The sequence below is a fragment of the Molothrus aeneus genome, chromosome 1 (genome assembly GCF_037042795.1).
Source record: "Molothrus aeneus isolate 106 chromosome 1, BPBGC_Maene_1.0, whole genome shotgun sequence".
Classification (NCBI taxonomy): Eukaryota; Metazoa; Chordata; class Aves; order Passeriformes; family Icteridae; genus Molothrus; species Molothrus aeneus.
The window spans coordinates 12,075,176-12,093,328 of NC_089646.1; the positions used below are offsets into that span (position 1 = coordinate 12,075,176).

An 18,153-nucleotide genomic window follows, 5' to 3' on the forward strand; every position below is an offset into this window, starting at 1 on the left:
TTAGTTGATGTGCTCTGTATTCATGTCTTTTCAGAAACAAGTGGCTAAACATTATTCTAACCAAACTCTGTCAAGGAATATGGTATAACAAATCTTCAGAGAACTCCTTAATATCATTCACTCTTTAACAGTAGTGACCTCCATGTAAAATTCCATAGTGCACACCTTTACATAGAGATATATATATATATATATATATATATATATATATATATATGTATGTATGTATGTATATATATGTAGCCTAACAATTCAGCACATGACTAGGAAGCAATACTCACTGAGATAAGTCTTGTCCAAATACATTGAAGCCTTCCTCCACAATCTGCCCACCAATCAGGAGGACATTTTCTGGATGGGGACACTCCAACACTCCTGGTGAAGCTTTTCCAAGGATTCAGTAATTTAGAAGTACTGTACAAAAGGATAATACCATGGATAATCAATTAGGGCATTCATCTAAAAGAAAGTTCTGCATTTTAGACAATGTTCTAAGTTGATTGTTCACATTTTTACACTGAGCATCAAACTAAACAAACATAATTTGAGAATTATCCCATGAATAGTAAGAATTCTCCTTTGTATCTCAAATCCTTTCGCACTACTTAAGAGAAAACTGCAGAACTCCCACATTCTGAGAACACATGAGTAGTCCATATCCTTTTAATGCAGACTATGAACAGGTATACATGGCCCTACCCATTTCCCAATGAGACATTTACCTTTTGTGGCTCATAGTACAGCCAGTTTGCAAATTATCCTGTGGTGCCAAATGATGGCTCACTGTGGAAGTTTTCTAGGTGAGAAAGGCTTTCATTTTCTTCACCCCTAAACCTGGAGAAATAGCTTGGTCAATTGTATGATTGATTAATTGACTAATTAGCACAATGTAGTGTTCAGCAGGGTTTTTTTCCTGTTTCTGAGGGTTTTTTAAACCTCTGAGCAATTATCATACATGTATGACTATCATGGCTCAATTTTTCCAAAAAGAGTGTATCTTACACTATGTATCTTTCACAGTAACACAGATCCTCTTTGGTCTGCAATAATTTTGGGTGGCATTTAGTTCAGTTGTGAATTTTCCTACCCAATAAAACACAAAGAAGAATTCGCTTTTCAATTAAGAAGTTAACTCCAGGTCACATCAAACCACAGAAAGAGGAGGTTTTAGGGATTTAGAACTTGGTTGGATTTTTTTAAATAATCAAAGTTTGAAAGTTAGATAACCCAGACATGTATAGCATGTTGTCTGAAGGTAACACTAAGTAGTAAATTTAGGAGCCGGCAGCAGGAGGAAGGAAAAACAATGACACATAATGAACCTGTTGGGCACAAATTAAAAATGTGTGTGTCATTTAAGAAATCATACATGAATTTACCAGAGAACAAATAATATCAAGCCTAAAGACCACACTGACATATTTTCCATATAACTACTTATAGAATATTTTCCATAAAACCCTGGAGGCTTCAAAACTACTATAAGCTGAACAATAGCTTTTGGTTTTAAAGCTATGTAACAACATTCCCATTCAAAATGTTTTGGCTAGGAATTAATTTGCTACTGATTTATCATGTTTTACATTTAGATTCCAAGATAAAAATGGAGTGGAAGGAACTACTTCTTCAAAATGCTGTTCAATCATTGTCTTTTTTATTTTAATTTAGAACAGTTATAATTAAGTAAACATAGGAATTAAATTTGTGCTTTTCATTTACAGAAGGCCAGATTAAAGTGCCATTAAAATCTCTTGTACTTTTATTTCAATGGTAATTTACTCAATGCCTTACATTTGTACCTAATCTTTCAACTGAAGAATCAGTTACAGCAAATTCAAAGCAACAGCCATTTGACATTCAAGGAAAGGTTGTAGCTCATATTCAATACGTGATTTTCCTTCATGTTGAATATATGGTGATGTTTTGTCATTCCTCACTGAAAACAATAAAAAATCCTCTATAGTTGACATGTAGGACCAGGAAATATTGTCATATGGGAAGTAGGGGAGTATTATGAAAAAAAGACAGTCAGTTCTCTTAAAGAAATCACTGTCTCCATCTGCTCAGAAATGATATCTAAATGACTTATTAGTTCTTTCTTTTCATGCTTATCTGCGCCTTCCATGACTAGCTGGCATAATTTTAAAATGCCAGAAATTCTTCCATCTCATTTTCTGTTCTCTGCCTGGTTTTTAATAATACTAAAAGGTTGAATATTCAGAATTTATTTGTCTTTATGATTCCAAAGTGTCATGAAAGAAAGACAGCTGAGCAGAAGAAACAACTCCTTCAAGCACCTCAGACAAACTTGGAAGTGTGGGCTCAGGTATCATAGATGCCAGAAAATCCACACCCAAGAAAGGTCTAGCTGTAGAAAACTGTTTCAGTTGGCTGGAAATCCATTCATTCAGTTCTGGAATCCATGCTGTAATCTCATTCTCTTTGGGCATAACTTGTTCTTCCCAGGTGAACCTGATTTCAATGGAAAATGCTGTGCTGAATGTGGTACTGGGTGCACCTGTGGTACCACACCCAAAAGATGAACTGCTGTTTAAAGCAGCACCTGTAATGATGCTGGTGTAGCAAGGGCAGGTGGGTAGCAAGCCAAAGTATGTTAAAGGGTCAATCAGGATTTTTTAGATCATGATAAGATTCAAAGATGGGCAGATATGATTGACCTATATGGCACAGGGAACAAACAGGCAATGTGAAAAGGATGCACTGGACCGCCTGCAATGGTCAGTATCAGAGAACAGTCAAACTCACCTGTCCTCTCCCTGTTCCAGCTAAACTGCTTCCATTTAGCATTACAGTAACAGGACAATTATAGCACCTAATGTAGTGTGCAAATGACCTGCTGAGGCTTTATTCAGATACACAGTTTATCTGACAAGAGCCTATTCTCTTAGTGTCAGTATGATTTATACATGTGTACCTAGCTGCATTAACAATATCTCACAAGGCTAACGCTGTTTTCCCCAACAATCTTCAACACTTAAGCCAGGCAGCCACTCACTCTTAAGATTATAGGCAATTGTATTGCTGGAAGATATATAAGTGTATCAAGACAGCCTCAGGAACAAACAGTTCCAAATCCTTTCCTCTCCTCCCACCTCTAAAAACCCGACACAGCCAAAACACAATTCTTCCCTGACAGCTCTCCTGAAGAACAAGGAGTAGCTATAATAAATGATGAAAATATTAGCAGATTCCTTGTTACACGAGGTGGAAAAAAATTAATCACAAGTTTATATGGACAACAGAGCAATTGAAGAAAAAAATAATTTCAGAAAATACAAGCTCCTTAGCATCGAGGTTATATTGGGAAGCAAGAGGGATATGTCTACTTCCAGACAAAGTGTGAATGCTTTAGCTACAGTGAATAGCCATTTTTTAGAAATAGCTGCACCAAGCAAACACAAGCAACAAGAAGTTGTTGTCTTTGTCAAAGTGGTCCTGAAATGATAATGCTCCTTGGTACATGGTGCTAAAAGTCATAATATTTTCTACCAGCAAAAGATCTTCTTGATTTTACAGGTTTTGGATCAAGCCCTGAATCACTCAAAGACCTTAATTCAGCTTTTGCAGAGCTATTCTCAAATAAAATAATGTGATTTCAATTCAAAATCTTTTGAACATGGCGTGACTTTGTGGATGTTTACATATTTCTGTAACAGGAGTTCACTTTCATTATAATCTGTGACTCAAGACTTCAGATTCAGGAAAGAATATAGTAAATTCCCTACAGAGATATTAATGTTCATGGTATGCAATCTATTTGTCAATAGATCGTTTCTGTTGTCAAATCACACTCATTATAGTCTCAGTGTAGATTTGCAAATCTGAGCTGCCCACACGCTAGGAATAAATATCCATTTTCAGGTATGGCTTCAAACACTTATCTATGAGTAATTTTGACTGAACTACTCAAATGACTGTACTTCCACATGTGCCTGTGTGAAAGCCGACAGGATGAGCACGTGTACTTTTACGATGTGAGTTGTCTGTGATGTGATGAAGACATTGAATAAAACCAGTAATTAACACAGCAATTAAAATATAAAACTCGAGTCAGCATTTTGATGCTGTTCCTGGCTCTCTCCCTGGCTTGCTTTATTATTTCGTGCAAATAAACTGGCCCGATTTCGCAAATACTTTTACTTATGCAAAGTACCACAAACAACTGTATAGAGGGTAATACAGCTTTATTTGCTTAAATTACCAAAACTCGGCGCTTTTAATGTTTCTGTGACTACACACGCTGCTATGATCAAGAGAATTACTCTGCTAGCGTGGTGTTACAATACAGGGAGTTTAAGAGCGTACTTAAGTAGTAGTACTTAGCACTAACCACTCCCCAGGCAAAAGCATCAGTGCATAACAGGAGAACGAAAAGAAAGGCAGGAAGATTGCGATTCCCACCCAGAGCAATTCCTCCCAATGGCTTTGCCTCTGTTGCTCCCTTTGACTCAAACTCTGTCTCAGCCGCCAATACTCACAGAACCTCCTGTTCCCACCGGCGCCTGAACGCCCACTGCGGGGCTGAGGAGCCTCAGCGGAACACACACCTGAGCATGAGAGCCAGAGGAGCAGAGCTCGGGGCCTCAGGGTGTCCCTGCCCACCCCCGTGACACGGACCCTGCCAGAGGCGGCCAGGAGCCGTCTGTCCGTCCGTCTGTCCCGCATTCCCAGCGGGAATGAGCCGCGCTCTCCGCTCCCTGCCGGAGCCTTCCGAGCAGCAGCCGGGCGGGCCAGCGAGCCCGAGCCGCCCCGGAGGCATCGGGCTGCGAGGAACCGACACGCTGGAGGCTCGAGCCTCCGGCAGAGCCGTGAGGGCGGCGGGAAGCCGCCGGAGAGCCTCCGCTGAAGGGGCTGCCCAGGGGAGCCGCAGGCGCGACGGAGACACGCGGCGCTCCTCAGCCGCTACAGCGGGGAGGATGAGCCAGCTCTAGCCAACACAACTCCCTCCCCCGCGCTGCCGCCGTGCCAAGGCGCCAGCCATGTTCCCGCATCGCCCCCACCCCGGGCGCTGGGAAGGAGAGGGGGAAGGGGAAAGAAGGCGGGGAGGCGGTGCCGGGACTCCCGCCCCGCTGGGGCCACCCCCGCCCACCTGCCCGCGCCCCGCCGGCGCCCCCGCCCCGCCTGCCGCGCTCGCGGCGCCAGCTCGGCCGCTGATTGGCCGCGTCGCCCGCCCGTCAGCGCCGCTCCCGCAGGGCTGAGGGGGCGGGGCCGCGCCGCGCTGTCAGCGGCGCGCGGGGAGGGCGCGGCGGCGGGGCAGAGCGGGGGGCGGCGGGTGAGAGGAGCTTAAAGAGCTGCTGCTCGGCTCGCTTTTTTTCCCGGGCTTTTGCACACAGTCTTGCTCCTTCCCTCAGGTTTTCTGCAAAGATTTACCTGTCGGTAACTACACGCCCACACCGGGCTGCTCGGGCTCTTTTCCCGCAGAGGCCGAACGCTCGGTCCAGCGGAGCGGGGGCAGACCCCGGCGGCCAGGGGCTCCCTCAGCGACCGCGCTCCGCCTCGCCCGCCGGTGCCGCTCCCTCAGCGCCATGGATCACCAGCCCAAGTTCTTCGAGAACCTCTCGGGCGCCGGGAAGGCCATCGCGGTGCTGACCAGCGGCGGCGATGCCCAAGGTAGCGGCTCACGCCGTTTGCTCCGGGAGCACAGGGAGGACGAGGGGAAGGAGGCGAGGGGGAAGGAGAACGCGGGGGAGTTGCGGGCACCATGGGGAGTGGGGCAGCAGCAGGAGAGGGCGAGGAGCCCCTCGAGGGCGGTGTGAGGGGCAGGAAGGAAGGGCCTCCGGCTGGCAGGACTCCATGCGGGAGGCCGGGGAAACAGCGTGGGCTGCTTTAGGGCTGATGTCGGCAAGCCACGGTGCGGCACATGGAGGGTGTGGAGAGAGGGCTCTGGGAGCGGTTCACATGGGATTGCAGTGGTGCTCGGGCTCCTCTTTCCGTGCTGGCCTTCGACCCGGCTTTCCTACTAAGCGCATTTAAAAGATAAATAATTTTGCACGGCTTGGGCTCTTAAGGCTCAAACATCCCTTCCCTTCTCACCCCTTCTTTCCCTCTCCCTTCCTCTCCACGTTTCTTCTGCCCCAGGCTGGGCAAGGGAGAGGGTAGAAACGCTGCTGCAGTAACTTTTACTACCGAGATGTCTCGTTCCCTGGAGAGATGGTGGGGTGAGGAGGGATGGCTGATGCGAGCGGGGGAGGAGGAGGTCGTGCTGCCCTGCACGGCGGGTGGGAAGCTTGGCTGCGCTGCTGGGGCTCTGCCAGCCCTCGCCTCATCTGCTTTTCACTTCGTTTTGGCACCAGCAACACGTTTATGCTCCTACCCGTGGTTTAGAACGCTCAGATGGTGGTTTACTCTCCCACCCCGTAGGAGTATGTTAGAAACGTGTCTCGCCTTCTTAAATCTCTTCAGTGTAGAGGAAGTCGTAGCTACTACAGGACAGGGCGAACAAAAGACCTGCAGACATTAAGAGGGATGGCAAAGAAAAGAGGCTCGATCACAATATACCTAGTCAAGAATCCATTCTCTTTTACACTTTAGTTTCCCCTTTCCTACCAGAATGGGTCCTTTCCAACTCGGCATATTCTGTGATTCTATGGTAATAGTTTGAAGTTTCAGTTAATTAAGATTTCAAACACGCAATGCTCCGTGCTGTTCGAGAGGACTCTTGCTTTGCTTATACGAGGAGAGTTGTTCAATCAAAGATAATTGCTTTTAGCACCTTCTCTTAATTTACGGTTGTTTTACTTTTTTTTTTTTTTTTCGCCGGGACTGCCTCGAGAGTACTTTCACTTAAAGAAGCAGCGGCACTCTTTCGCGTTCGTGAAGAGAATGAGGGGTGGGAGCCTCTCCTTTCGTTCTGCGTGAGCTCTCTGGTTTAGGGACCGGTCTCCCCCCGGATTTTACACGGGGAGGTGCCGGGACGAGCCCGCGGCCGGGGCAGCCTCCCCTCTCCCCTTGCCCGGGTTTCCCGGCGTGTCCATGGTGGTGCCTTGCATGGACCAGTGTCTCCCTCCCTCTCCGCTCCCTCCCTCCCTCCCTCCGCCGGTGTGTACGTGATCCGCTGCGAGTCGCTGCAGATTCCGCCTCTTTGCGTCATCTGGGCTGGGAGAAGCATCCTCCCTCCCCCTGCCCGCAGGAATAACGGGGAGCCCCCGGGTTTACCTAGGATTAGCCGAAACTCTAATCGGGATGAAAGGGATTTGTTGCCATCGAAGAGGAAAATGTTGCAGTTCTGGAGGAAAAAACAAATCGATGCGGTTAAATGGCTTCTCTTACCCCTCGGTGGGGCTGCACTTGTTCAAGTTTTATCCAGTTTGCCCTCCGTGACATCAGTTCCACTGCTAAATGATTCTCGGAGGAACTGAGAATCAGAGCATCCCTGTCTTAATGGTCTGGTGGCCAAATCGCCATTTTAATTTAAAAGTGTGGCAGGGCACTGCCTGAAGCAGCAGTAGCGTGCTCAGCAAGAGGCTGAGCCCTGCAACTTGCTTCCGCGTGGCTGGAGATTATATAATGCAGCAGCAGATGCATCTCCTTTTATAAAGTACTAATCTTCACTGGCCACTGTGTGAATTAAGGCATTTGAAGGACTTGCAGAATCCACGGGTAACATCTAGACTTTACATCTGGCAGATTGCCACAGAAGCACGGAGAGTTCCAAAGTAACAGCCTATGAAAGTTACTGTCTAAGGAGTGAGGCTGTCACAAAGACCAAAAAAAGTAAACTGGATGCCTTCCAAGCTGTTTCACTGGCAGCATTGTTGTCCTAACTTTGAAGAACAAGGAAATAACCTTACCAGCAATTTAGAACTTGATTATTTCACCTGAATCACACAACACAGTGTGTGACCATAACCCCTTAGTATCTTGGTGGCAGCAGAGATGTGTAAAATAAGCAGCCTCAAGTCAGTTTGAAGGTTAGGAGTTAAACAAGGGACAGAATGAGTCATGCCCTGTCAAGGTCGTTTGCCCTTTGGAGGACAGAGTGTAAATGTGTGAGAGAAGTGAAGTCCCAAAGTACACGAAGAAGGAAGTATGTTGCTGTTACTACTATTTGAAAATAATCTGTTCAAGCAAAGTGTAGGTGAGGCAAAGCTACTGACTCAGAAGTAGGCAAAAATGTTCCAGTATTAGGAATAAAGTTCCATTCTTCTGTTTTATTTTAGATTCGTCAGACACTAAAAGTTTTCAAAATATCTGTAATCCAAACTAAACTCACAAACAATTGAGTAGAAAAAACACCTGTTAAACACAAAATCTTTATATGTGCTAGTATTTAGATTGGACTGTAAGTCTGAGCACAGACTAAAATATACACGAAATTATTTTAAGGTGAAAGTAATCCCTTAGCTGTTCTTTGTACTTCTAATAATTTAAAAGTAGAGTTATGTAAATTACACAAGGCTTTCTATTTATAGGGCATGTAAAGTTTTCAGTTAGTTCCCCACATTAGTGCTACTTCCTTAAAAGTTTCATTTTTCTTTTTTGTTTTTCTACCTGTAGAATTTTAAAGACTAGAGAATATATATGTGTCATACTGGACTTTTTTTCTTTGTGGAGTTAGAGAATTTATCAGTGATCTGTTTCACAGGAAAAAAAGATCTCTATTTAGTACACTTGTAATATGTATAAGTACTAAACTTGATAGTCTATCACTTCAGCTAACCAGCTGTTAAATTGTGAGCTAAAAATATACTTTCCACTGTAATCACAAGTACCTTGAGAGGCAAAAGAAGTTCTGACAATCAATTCTCAATATTTGTGGGTTGGTTCAGTTTCTGGAGTATTTCTAAATTGTACTGGTTGCAGCTCAGGAAGGTGGTTAAATAAATGGGGTTTAATAAGTCACGCTTCTCACTTTGTTGGATTCTCTGGCCGTTGTGCTTCAGGTCATGAAGTGCATGGGTTGAATTTTCTGTGGGTTGAGTTTTCTGTGGGTTCCCAGTGGCTGCCACAGACAGTTTTGACCACCGTAGGTGACTGACGTTCACACAGAGCCTATTCCGGGACCGCGGTGGGTACAGGAAGCGTTGTGGGGAAGCTGCTGACAGAAGGTGATTGTGCACTCCTGGGGAAGGATGTGCTTGTGGCTCTGGAGCTGCTGCCCAGCCAACTGACTCAAGGTCATTGTCTGAATAGGACCATGTTGTTTTTCAGACAAACTCCCAAGATTCAGTGTTGAGGAGGACAGCATAAGTAAGGAGTGTAATGGTGTGGAATATCATAGCCCATCCTGCTGAAATAAAGAGCTTTGTATCTCTATGTTCAAAGCATTCCAGGCTTCCCAAAAACCAAACCAAAGCCAAACCAAGGTTCCAAGGTTTTGTTCGTAGTGTAGATATACAAGTCTTGTCCTGGTGACATAGATTGGAAGAAGAAATCTTGGCACTGAACAAATGAAAAAGCTCAGCTCCTTCAGCAAATACTGGGTTTAAAAGCAGCCTAAAAAGAACCCTAAAGAAGCCTTTTGGATTCCAGAACTTTGGAATACCACCGACCATGACTGTGGAAGTAGATTTACATATTTCTGCTCGTGAAGCATTACAGGCTGAGGATGTATTTAATATAGTAGTGTACATGTATTGATCTTGTCTGGGTGGCAAAATTTCTTTTTCCACCATAAGTTTCTCAACTAATACAGTAAAATAAAAAAATATATTTTTTAAGAAAGTCACAAACTAAAACAACCCATACTCTCCTTATGTCATCCAAATTAGAGTTTATTTGTTACCACTTAGGTGATTTGAACATAGTCACAAGGAATTTTTCAATTCTAGCTCCCCACAAAAGGCACCTTTTCCAGCTAAGAATAGTGCATGCAAATAGACATTTATATGAAATTCATATATATGTGTCTATAGATAAGATATTATAAGTACTATTTGTATGTAAAATTAGGGAATGTAGTTATTAATGGGTGAGTGTAACTATTTCAATGCATTTAGTATTTTTGAGAAGCTGCTTCTGTAATTAGTGGATTCAATGGTTGGAACTGGTCTCTTAAGATTTTTATTTTAATTTTAAGAAGGAGATATGTTTGCCATCTAGATGTTCTGCATTTGTATATATTTGTGCAATAGAATGTTCTGATCTAATACAGTTGGTGTTCAGGAAAACTGTGTAATGTTTTCTTCATGTATCTAGAATAATTGCTGTGATATTATGCAATAAAATCTGTATTGTAATTAAAAGTAAATGAAACAAATTCAAGTTGTGTTTTTATTGATTTGTTCAGTTCTTGACTCCTTCTCTTTTGATGATTATAGGCTCTTACTGACATAACCATTTACATATTTGAATAAAGTCTTCCTGTTTGGTAATGTTTAGATATTTTCCTTAGTGATTTTTGCTATATAGTCTTTTAAGTCTGAATCTTTATTCAGGGTAGCACTGAAACATATGTGCTAAGTCATTAAGCCTGCGTTAAAGCCAATGTTTATCTTTCAAATTGGTGATACTTAAGTATTCCTTGATGCTTGTCCAAGATGCATAGTTTTGATTTTGCTTTTGAATAGTTTATGTTACAGTTATTTAAAGGCATGTCTAGCTGACTAAAGTAAGGCAAACTTGGCTTAAACACAAACTCACGTAGAACCTCCTCTGTTGTAGTGGTGCATATGCACATGGACCAGGATGTAGGCACAAGAGAGGGATACTCTTTAAAAGCCTCTGAAATAATGTAAAGATTTCTGCAGTCTTGTTTGTAACCCTGTTATGAAAACCAAGTGCTCCTTTTAAGGACAATTGAATAAACAAGATCAAGGACAATAAATTATCAACTTTTAAATTAATTCAGATGTTATGTAAAGCCCTGAAAGTAGCTGCATTTCACTTAATCTTTGCTGAGTCCAAAAGAGCAAAATAAATATTTCCCTTTTTCCAAGGCTTTAATGCAAAAGCCAGTAGTAAGTCAGAAACATTTAAAGTAATTCTTATATTATTAAAAAAATACTGGTTTTACTCGTGGCTTTCTTTTGGAGCTGCTGTTTTAATCCTATATGTTTATCAAACTGCATTTATTATTCAGGACTAAATCCACAGTTAACCTGCTAAATCTCTTATAAAATAATAATAAGCATAAATATAAGCATCTCTTATAAAATTAATAAGCATAAATAATAACATTTCATGGTTATTTCAGTAATTCACAAATACTTTTGTAAGACTCCACAAATAATGAAATTTTATTAAACAGTTCTACAGAGGCTTCAGGAATTTTTTTTTGTTTTTTCTTGAATTACTGTAGTTAAGACAGCCAAATTGTAGAAGTCTAAAGCTGCAATGTGTTAACTGTATTTTATAGGTAACAAATGTAAGCCAGGAGCTTGTCAGTAGACAACCAAGTCCTTTTTCTCTATAAGGAGATAAAATATACAGCATGAAATAACAATAAAATGTAGGTTACCTAAACTTGTAAAACTGCAGTGGTAGTACTGGGAAGATTCTGTTTGTGATCTGTGGGATTACAGATTTTTTTTCCTGGGTTTTTTTCCTTTTCACAGAGCAGGCAAACTGTGATTTTTACCTATTTTTCGTGCAAGAAACATGGAAACTGAAAGGTATTCACTAAGAAATTATATAGCTGTATTAAGGATTTATATACAAACTTTCCACAAACAAACTAAACCACAACTATCCCCCTCCAAAAAAAAAACCCAAAAGCCAAAACACAACTGCCAAAAAACCTCAGTACCAAGCAGCAACAACAAAAAAGCCTCCCACACAAAATGTGCTTTAATAGAATCAAGCTGTGGGCTTTGGTGAAAGGAGTACCTTGTGCTGAGTGTTCCTGTTTGTGGAAAATGGCAGTGCTGTGATGAGCTGTCAGTTTGTTAAAATTAAAGGTCTTTGTCTCTCAGGGGTGTTAATTTTGTTATGAAAACTGTTTCACTGAGGAGATAACTTTGCTCTGTTTGATCTGAGATTTATCACGCTAACTTCCCTTTCATTACAGACTGTCAGATGAGATTCTCTGTTTTTCTTTGGCATCATCCAGTTCTTTGTCTAAAGCTGTGCTTTTAGCTGTCTTGGCATTTGAAAGCTTTTTCCAGCTATGCCACAAGGCCAACTCTGGCTGAAAGAGTTCTTGCTACAATTTCCTAAAACAGAACTTATGTGAAAACATTGTTACTTCTGATTTTTGTTAAGTGTAAGTGGCATCTACACAAACAGCAAAATCAACTTTTTGGTTGTGACCAACTTAATTTTTTTGTTTCACTTCGAGCAACTTCAGGGACTTTCTAGTGTGCTCATAAGTAATGCATCTTTGAGAAAAACTTGGTCTGATTCTTTAGACAGGTTGACTTGTACAGCTCAATATTTTTTGCAGTAAAGGTAGATACTGTAAGATTAGATCTTTGGGACTTGCTGTGTTGTTTATATATTCTAATTACAAGCTTTTTATATCTGCAGAGAGGTGAACACTTAACACCTGTATTGAGCAGCAGAGCTTACCTGCTACTTGGCTGTTTTGATATTAAATGCAGCAGATTGGGGAATTGGTGCCCAGTACTTTGGGCTGTCATCCTTCTTGCATCCATTTTTTACTGGTGTGCTAAGACACACAGTATAGTCTAACTATTTCTCTCTTCATGCTTTGTGTGATCTCTTATGTCTGTTTTAGTGGTATGGAAGCAATTTGTTGGTTAGTTCTGGAAAGTTCCTGAATAATGGGTAAGGTAATGCAGTATCTGAAGGAATGAATGATAAGAGAAATTCATTTGGCCTGTGTAGAGGGACCAGTGGAACTTCCACTGTTGCTCAGGAGGTTAAGTGTTTGACCATGGGACATAAATGGAAGATTTTCCAGGACTATCGTTTGTCAGATGTCTTGTGAGCAGGGAATTCCAATCAGAGCTTGCATTTTTGGGACCAAAGTGGTGTTCAGACACTTTTCTGTCAAATGAGTCAATGTAGTATTATTTATGTTAATTCACTGCTACTTTTGTCTTTTTAAATGAGCATCTGTCCAGGTCAACTTTGGCTCTGCTCCCCACAAAATGCTGTATATACACCTGTGTTGTTTTGGAAATCCCAGAAAAACTGTTCAAATGTAATTTCTCATCCAAAGAAGCTAAATTTTAGCTTGCTGAATGTTTTGCATTTAAGACTGGAAACTAACCATTATTGCAAAATTAATTTACTTCGTTGTTCAGTAGCTGTAACTTCTACAATGCTATTTTGCAGTCAGCAGCAATTTAATCTCTGATTAACACACACACTGGCATTCACATAATTATTGTAACAAAGAATAGTTCTGAACCCTTCATACTCATGGGCTGCTTGCACTGTCATTAAGCAAATTTCTGATTTAATGGACGCTGGTCATTGTCTTTTTTTAGGAATGAATTAATGCTCCCTTTCTTTTCAAGACACAATACTTTTGCTATACAGAAAGTGCTGGATGACTATAACAATGTGATTTTGCTTTTTCTTCCCAGGTATGAATGCTGCTGTGCGGGCAGTAGTGCGCATGGGAATCTATGTAAATGCCAAAGTCTATTTTATTTATGAGGTTAGTTTTGTTTCATTCATTCTGTATTTTGTCTTCTCACTAAACTTGAGTTTTTGTAAAAATACCATGGAGACTAAATAGGATAAATTAAAAAATGTTGTAGGTACCATTCCTTTTTACTGTGTGTTTTATTTTGTACTTTTTTTAAATGGAAATTTACATCTCACAAGGTATATTATTAAACTATTTAATTTAAAGTAATTTCTTAAATGTATGGAATTCTTTGTGTGCCACCAAAGACTTGAAAGCAGTTGTCACCCTGCAGTGAGCTACATACCTGTGCACTTGTTGGATGTTTGGCCCCACTTATAGTACTTCATAAATATTTTTCTAAACCTCTTTAAAGTAGTGATTGTTAATCCTTTGACTCCATTTTCCTAGGGTATGATAAGATGTATCCTCCCCCTCACTTCACAGCTTGGTTTTGATCAAGAGTACTATGGCACTGGTGCCATCTTGCCTGGCTTATAGGTTGCAACTGAAGAAACTCAACCAACAAACGAAAGAAAAGCCACATCAAAAACTTGACCCTCCTTGGTCTGTCCTGACATTAGAATTTTGTTGTTGAAATTTGTAACTCTATGTGCAGAAATATTGTAAATTGCTCTAGCAATCATGCAATAAGAAAAAAAGATGGGACAAGTTTAATGTCAGTACCAAGGTGATGCTCCACGTATTTGTCTTCCTAGTAAACTTTTGCAGTTAGACTTCCTTGTAAAGGACACTTCCAGTTTTTATACAACTTTTGTAGATTAAACAATACAGTAAATAGGTACAATAGATAAGTACAATAAATATAATGCAGTCAATAGATTCTGTTCCCACTGGAATTCCTGTACAGGTCATTAGTAGTCTGAGGTTATTACAAATCATAAGAAAAAATTTATATGAGACAAAGCTTGGTAAGTCCCCAGTAAAGTCTAACTTTAATATAAAAATATAAAGTACTAGAATTCATAAAAGTGCTTAGAAAATGCTTTCATTTTAGTTTTGTGCATGGTAAATACAGAATTTATCTTTAAAAAGTAGCTGTTAATCCATTTTTTCCCTGTCTGCTTATTCCTATAGCTCATTTACTAATGAGATGCAAAATATATTGAAATGCAAATAAGCAGAGGACTGTGCTCCAAAATTCTTTCCTACTACTGTGCTAGGGCAAGTTGCTCTGAATACTTAGTGTGTGCTAATTACATGGCCAATCTCTGGAATTCCTTCAGTGTTCAGCTCTTGTGCAGGCTCACTGAAATGGGTCAGATACTTCTCTGGAAGTAAGGAGGATGGTTTGGTCATCTTTAAGGCCAGAACTTAGATTTGAATTTATTTTTTAATTAATCTTAAGTCAAGAATTGCCATATTTTTTCCACCTTTTAAACATATTTGGTATCACAGAGTGATAAATGTCAAGAGAACTGTGAATATTTGTTTTTTCTGAACTGGACTTATCAAAATGGCACTATTTAATTTAGGATGTTCCTGTGTTTGGTAGAGTTGGCCAGTGTGAAGTCACAGATAATTCAGAATGAAAAGTGATTGTAAAAGAAGTAGTCAATGTTGGGAATTTTCAGTTTCCCGTATATATTATCCTACTGTCTTCAGTGTGACAGCAGGTTCTGTGAGGAAATGCACATTTCATTGCAAGTATGGGCTCTGAAAAAGATCTTGCTTCTACATTAGTCCATTCAGTTCTGTGTTTCATAAAGTACTGAACATTAAGCTTTGTTCTTCTCCCACTGGTGATAATTGAAATATGAAGTCAGTTTTCCTTCACAATGCTTGCAAGTACTTCAGAGAAACAGAGTTGCAAGCATTGAAATTAAACAGCTGTTTAATTTTACCCCTTTGAAATGGGAAACAGATGAAGGTGACAAGTGTAATAGAAGGTAAAAATCTTCTGATACTTGTCACTAATATTCCCTGTTCTAAGCCTTTGCGTGATGTATAAAGGGGGGATGTATTTTTGGGTATAGTTTGAGTTATTTAATGCTTTTAATAAGGTGTTCCCTCTGAGTTACAGTTAATTGAGTGTGACTTGAGTGTGTTAAGCAAAGAGAATAGTGTATCTTAAGCCTACGTTTTGAGCATTTTAACACCCTAGGTCAGGATAAAATGATGTTTGTATTGAAGCTGCTCTGAATTAATGAAGGAAAAACCTGAAGTGATCATATCCAAAAGAAGAAAAAAAGTATTCTTATTTGGATCCAAAACTAGAGTTAAAGGTCTCAGTCTTTTCAAGCTTACTTTGCTGTAGTCATCACATGCTTTATTTCTCCTGTAGCTGTGTCTGTCAAATGAACTTTTTTTGCACTGCAAAACCATCTGTCTTCTACAGCTGTGGCCAGCACTAGTTCCATATTCTAAGTAAAAAAGTAACTCTGTTTTCCTAAATCCATTTTTCTTCATCATGTTATGAGAGATTACTAAGGTAATTGAATTAAAATTGGTAATTAATAAGATCTAAGTAATTTTCTAGCCTTTTTAAAATTAGTTTTATGAAAGCCCAAAGAAAGAAACAGTTATATACTGGACTTCATGGCCTATTTGGACTTCAAGTCCCAAAAGAAAAAAAGAATCAACTCATGTGAAAATAAAAACTAGAAGATAAATAATATAAAAGCTATATTACCTGTTATATATATTTTTTATAGTTTATATAAAACCTGTGAATTTTTAGCTATAAAATTTAAAAACCCCTTGTGTTTCTTAATTCACTGAAATTAGCACATTTCAAATTTTTGGTATTAATTGCAAATCTATACAATTCTGCTAGCTTCACAGTTTTGTATTGTTTAATATTGTATTTTAGTCTGTAGTTATCCTTCTTGACTATCATCTCATTATTCCTCAAATCTACTCCAGTCTGAATTAAAATTTGAAAACCTATGGATTAATTTCACACTGATGGTGTGGAAATCTAGGAGCTGGAAGTATGTGTAGAGTATCAGGCTGTTCTAGGGAGCTAGTTGTTTAGTTTTTTTTTCACTAATCAGAAACTATTAAACTCAGATTAATTTTTGTTTTGTCTTGTTTTTCCTTTTTAATTGAGAATGGGAAGAAAAAGTGATGCCTCTCATTTATGGCAGCTCAGTTTTAGAAACTTGAGGTCTTAAATATTTATACAAATAACCTGCCCTTTTTCCAGGATTGAAGGACATAGTTCCCAGTGGATGTGTGCTCTTGCTACTAAGCTATGGAGCTTTTAGATTCTGCATCTTGATTAAGAGTCTTTTTCTCAAGAGGCCAGCACTGGGAGTGCAATGGTACAGCAGTCATGGATTTCTGTGAGGCAAACTTCATGTCCTTCCTCTGGGGGTTTGTGCACTCAGTGGCAATATTATTTTATGTTGTTGAGCAATGGCTAAGAATCCTCAGTGAGTAAATTCACATAACTGTTAAAGCCCCAAATGTCTCACATGTAACACATCAGAAGATGATTGTTCTTTTTCAAAAGCTTTTGTCTTCAGAGTTCAGGCTGGAAGCCATGTTTGCTCCTGCCATGCTCTCCTGGAGTTGCAGTGTGTGTGAATGTACCCTGTGAGCCCTGGACCCACAGAGATTTCTTCTTCTTCTTTGAATATTTAGATTTTGGGTATGTGAAGGATTAAACACAAAATGGAGCTGATCTTCACACACACACTTTTTGACAGTTCATTTTTTCCGTTCTTGCTACACAGTTTCAGTATCCCAGTACACAAGCTCCTATATTTTTAGGATCTAAGTAAGAATTTACTTTTTTAATATAAATTCCCACCCTCATATTAAGGTCTGTAGTCACATCTGCCAGGGTTTTTTGGTAACCATACAATTAGAGCAGTGGTAAACATTCAAACATACATTGTCCAGTCCTCATCAGTGTTTATCTAACTAAAACAATAAATGGAAATCATCATCATTTATACTCAATTGTATTTAGTAATTCGTTTTTTTTCCCAATAGCTTTTTTAGAAAGCTGTTCTAATTCTATAGCTTGTATCTTTTAATGGTGTGGAAAACAATGTGACAGTTCTATCTAACTTATTCAGAGATAGCATACACATACTTGGCAGACAACTGAATTAGGAGAAGTTCATATAACAGTTCAAACAGATCATGATTCCAAAGCTTCCCTGCCCTTACCTTGTATTGGGAGGAATTGTTAATACATCCCCAGTTCTCACTTGTCTGCACAGATATGAACTCCTGACCAAAATGCACAAATTCCTTCTATTTCAAAGAAACATGGTGTAGGAATGGGTCATAGCTCATCCTTAGCCTAGCTATGAGGTGTTTCATGTCTTACAGACAACTTAATCTACTATTTTATCTCTTTGCTTTTTTCTGTGTTTAGATTTGTTAATCTGAAAATTGGGAATTTTATTCCATCAGTCTTATTTATGTATAAATTTCTTATATGTAATATTTCTTTGGATGCACTTTTGTTTTTCCTCTCGAGTTAAAATGGAAGGTGAATGACTTGAGCACACATGTACTGTACATATTTTTGTCAGCTCTCAGTGCAACTTACTGTAGTCAGTGTTACACACTGAATTAAGATGCAACATTATACTATTTTCTACCAGTGGATCTCTTGAGTTATTGTAGCTGTCAGTAGAAATACTTAGAGTAAAAGCTTTCACTCCATTACTGAG

The 18,153-nt window shown here is 39.9% G+C and overlaps 1 protein-coding gene across 3 annotated transcripts in view; it reads left to right on the forward strand.

Annotated features, from left to right (window-relative positions):
• The first annotated feature begins 5,269 nt into the window (after nt 1-5,269).
• The window catches only part of PFKP (phosphofructokinase, platelet), a 42,791-nt gene continuing 29,907 nt past the window's right edge, over nt 5,270-18,153 (forward strand). For 2 of the 3 annotated variants that reach the window (XM_066551361.1, XM_066551379.1), the window contains exons 1-2: nt 5,270-5,631; nt 13,455-13,528. In XM_066551361.1, coding sequence (XP_066407458.1) covers nt 5,547-5,631; nt 13,455-13,528 — 159 coding nt within the window. In that variant the 5' untranslated portion in view covers nt 5,270-5,546. The remainder of the gene's footprint in view (nt 5,632-13,454; nt 13,529-18,153) is intronic. The other variant, XM_066551370.1, reaches the window with a different exon arrangement.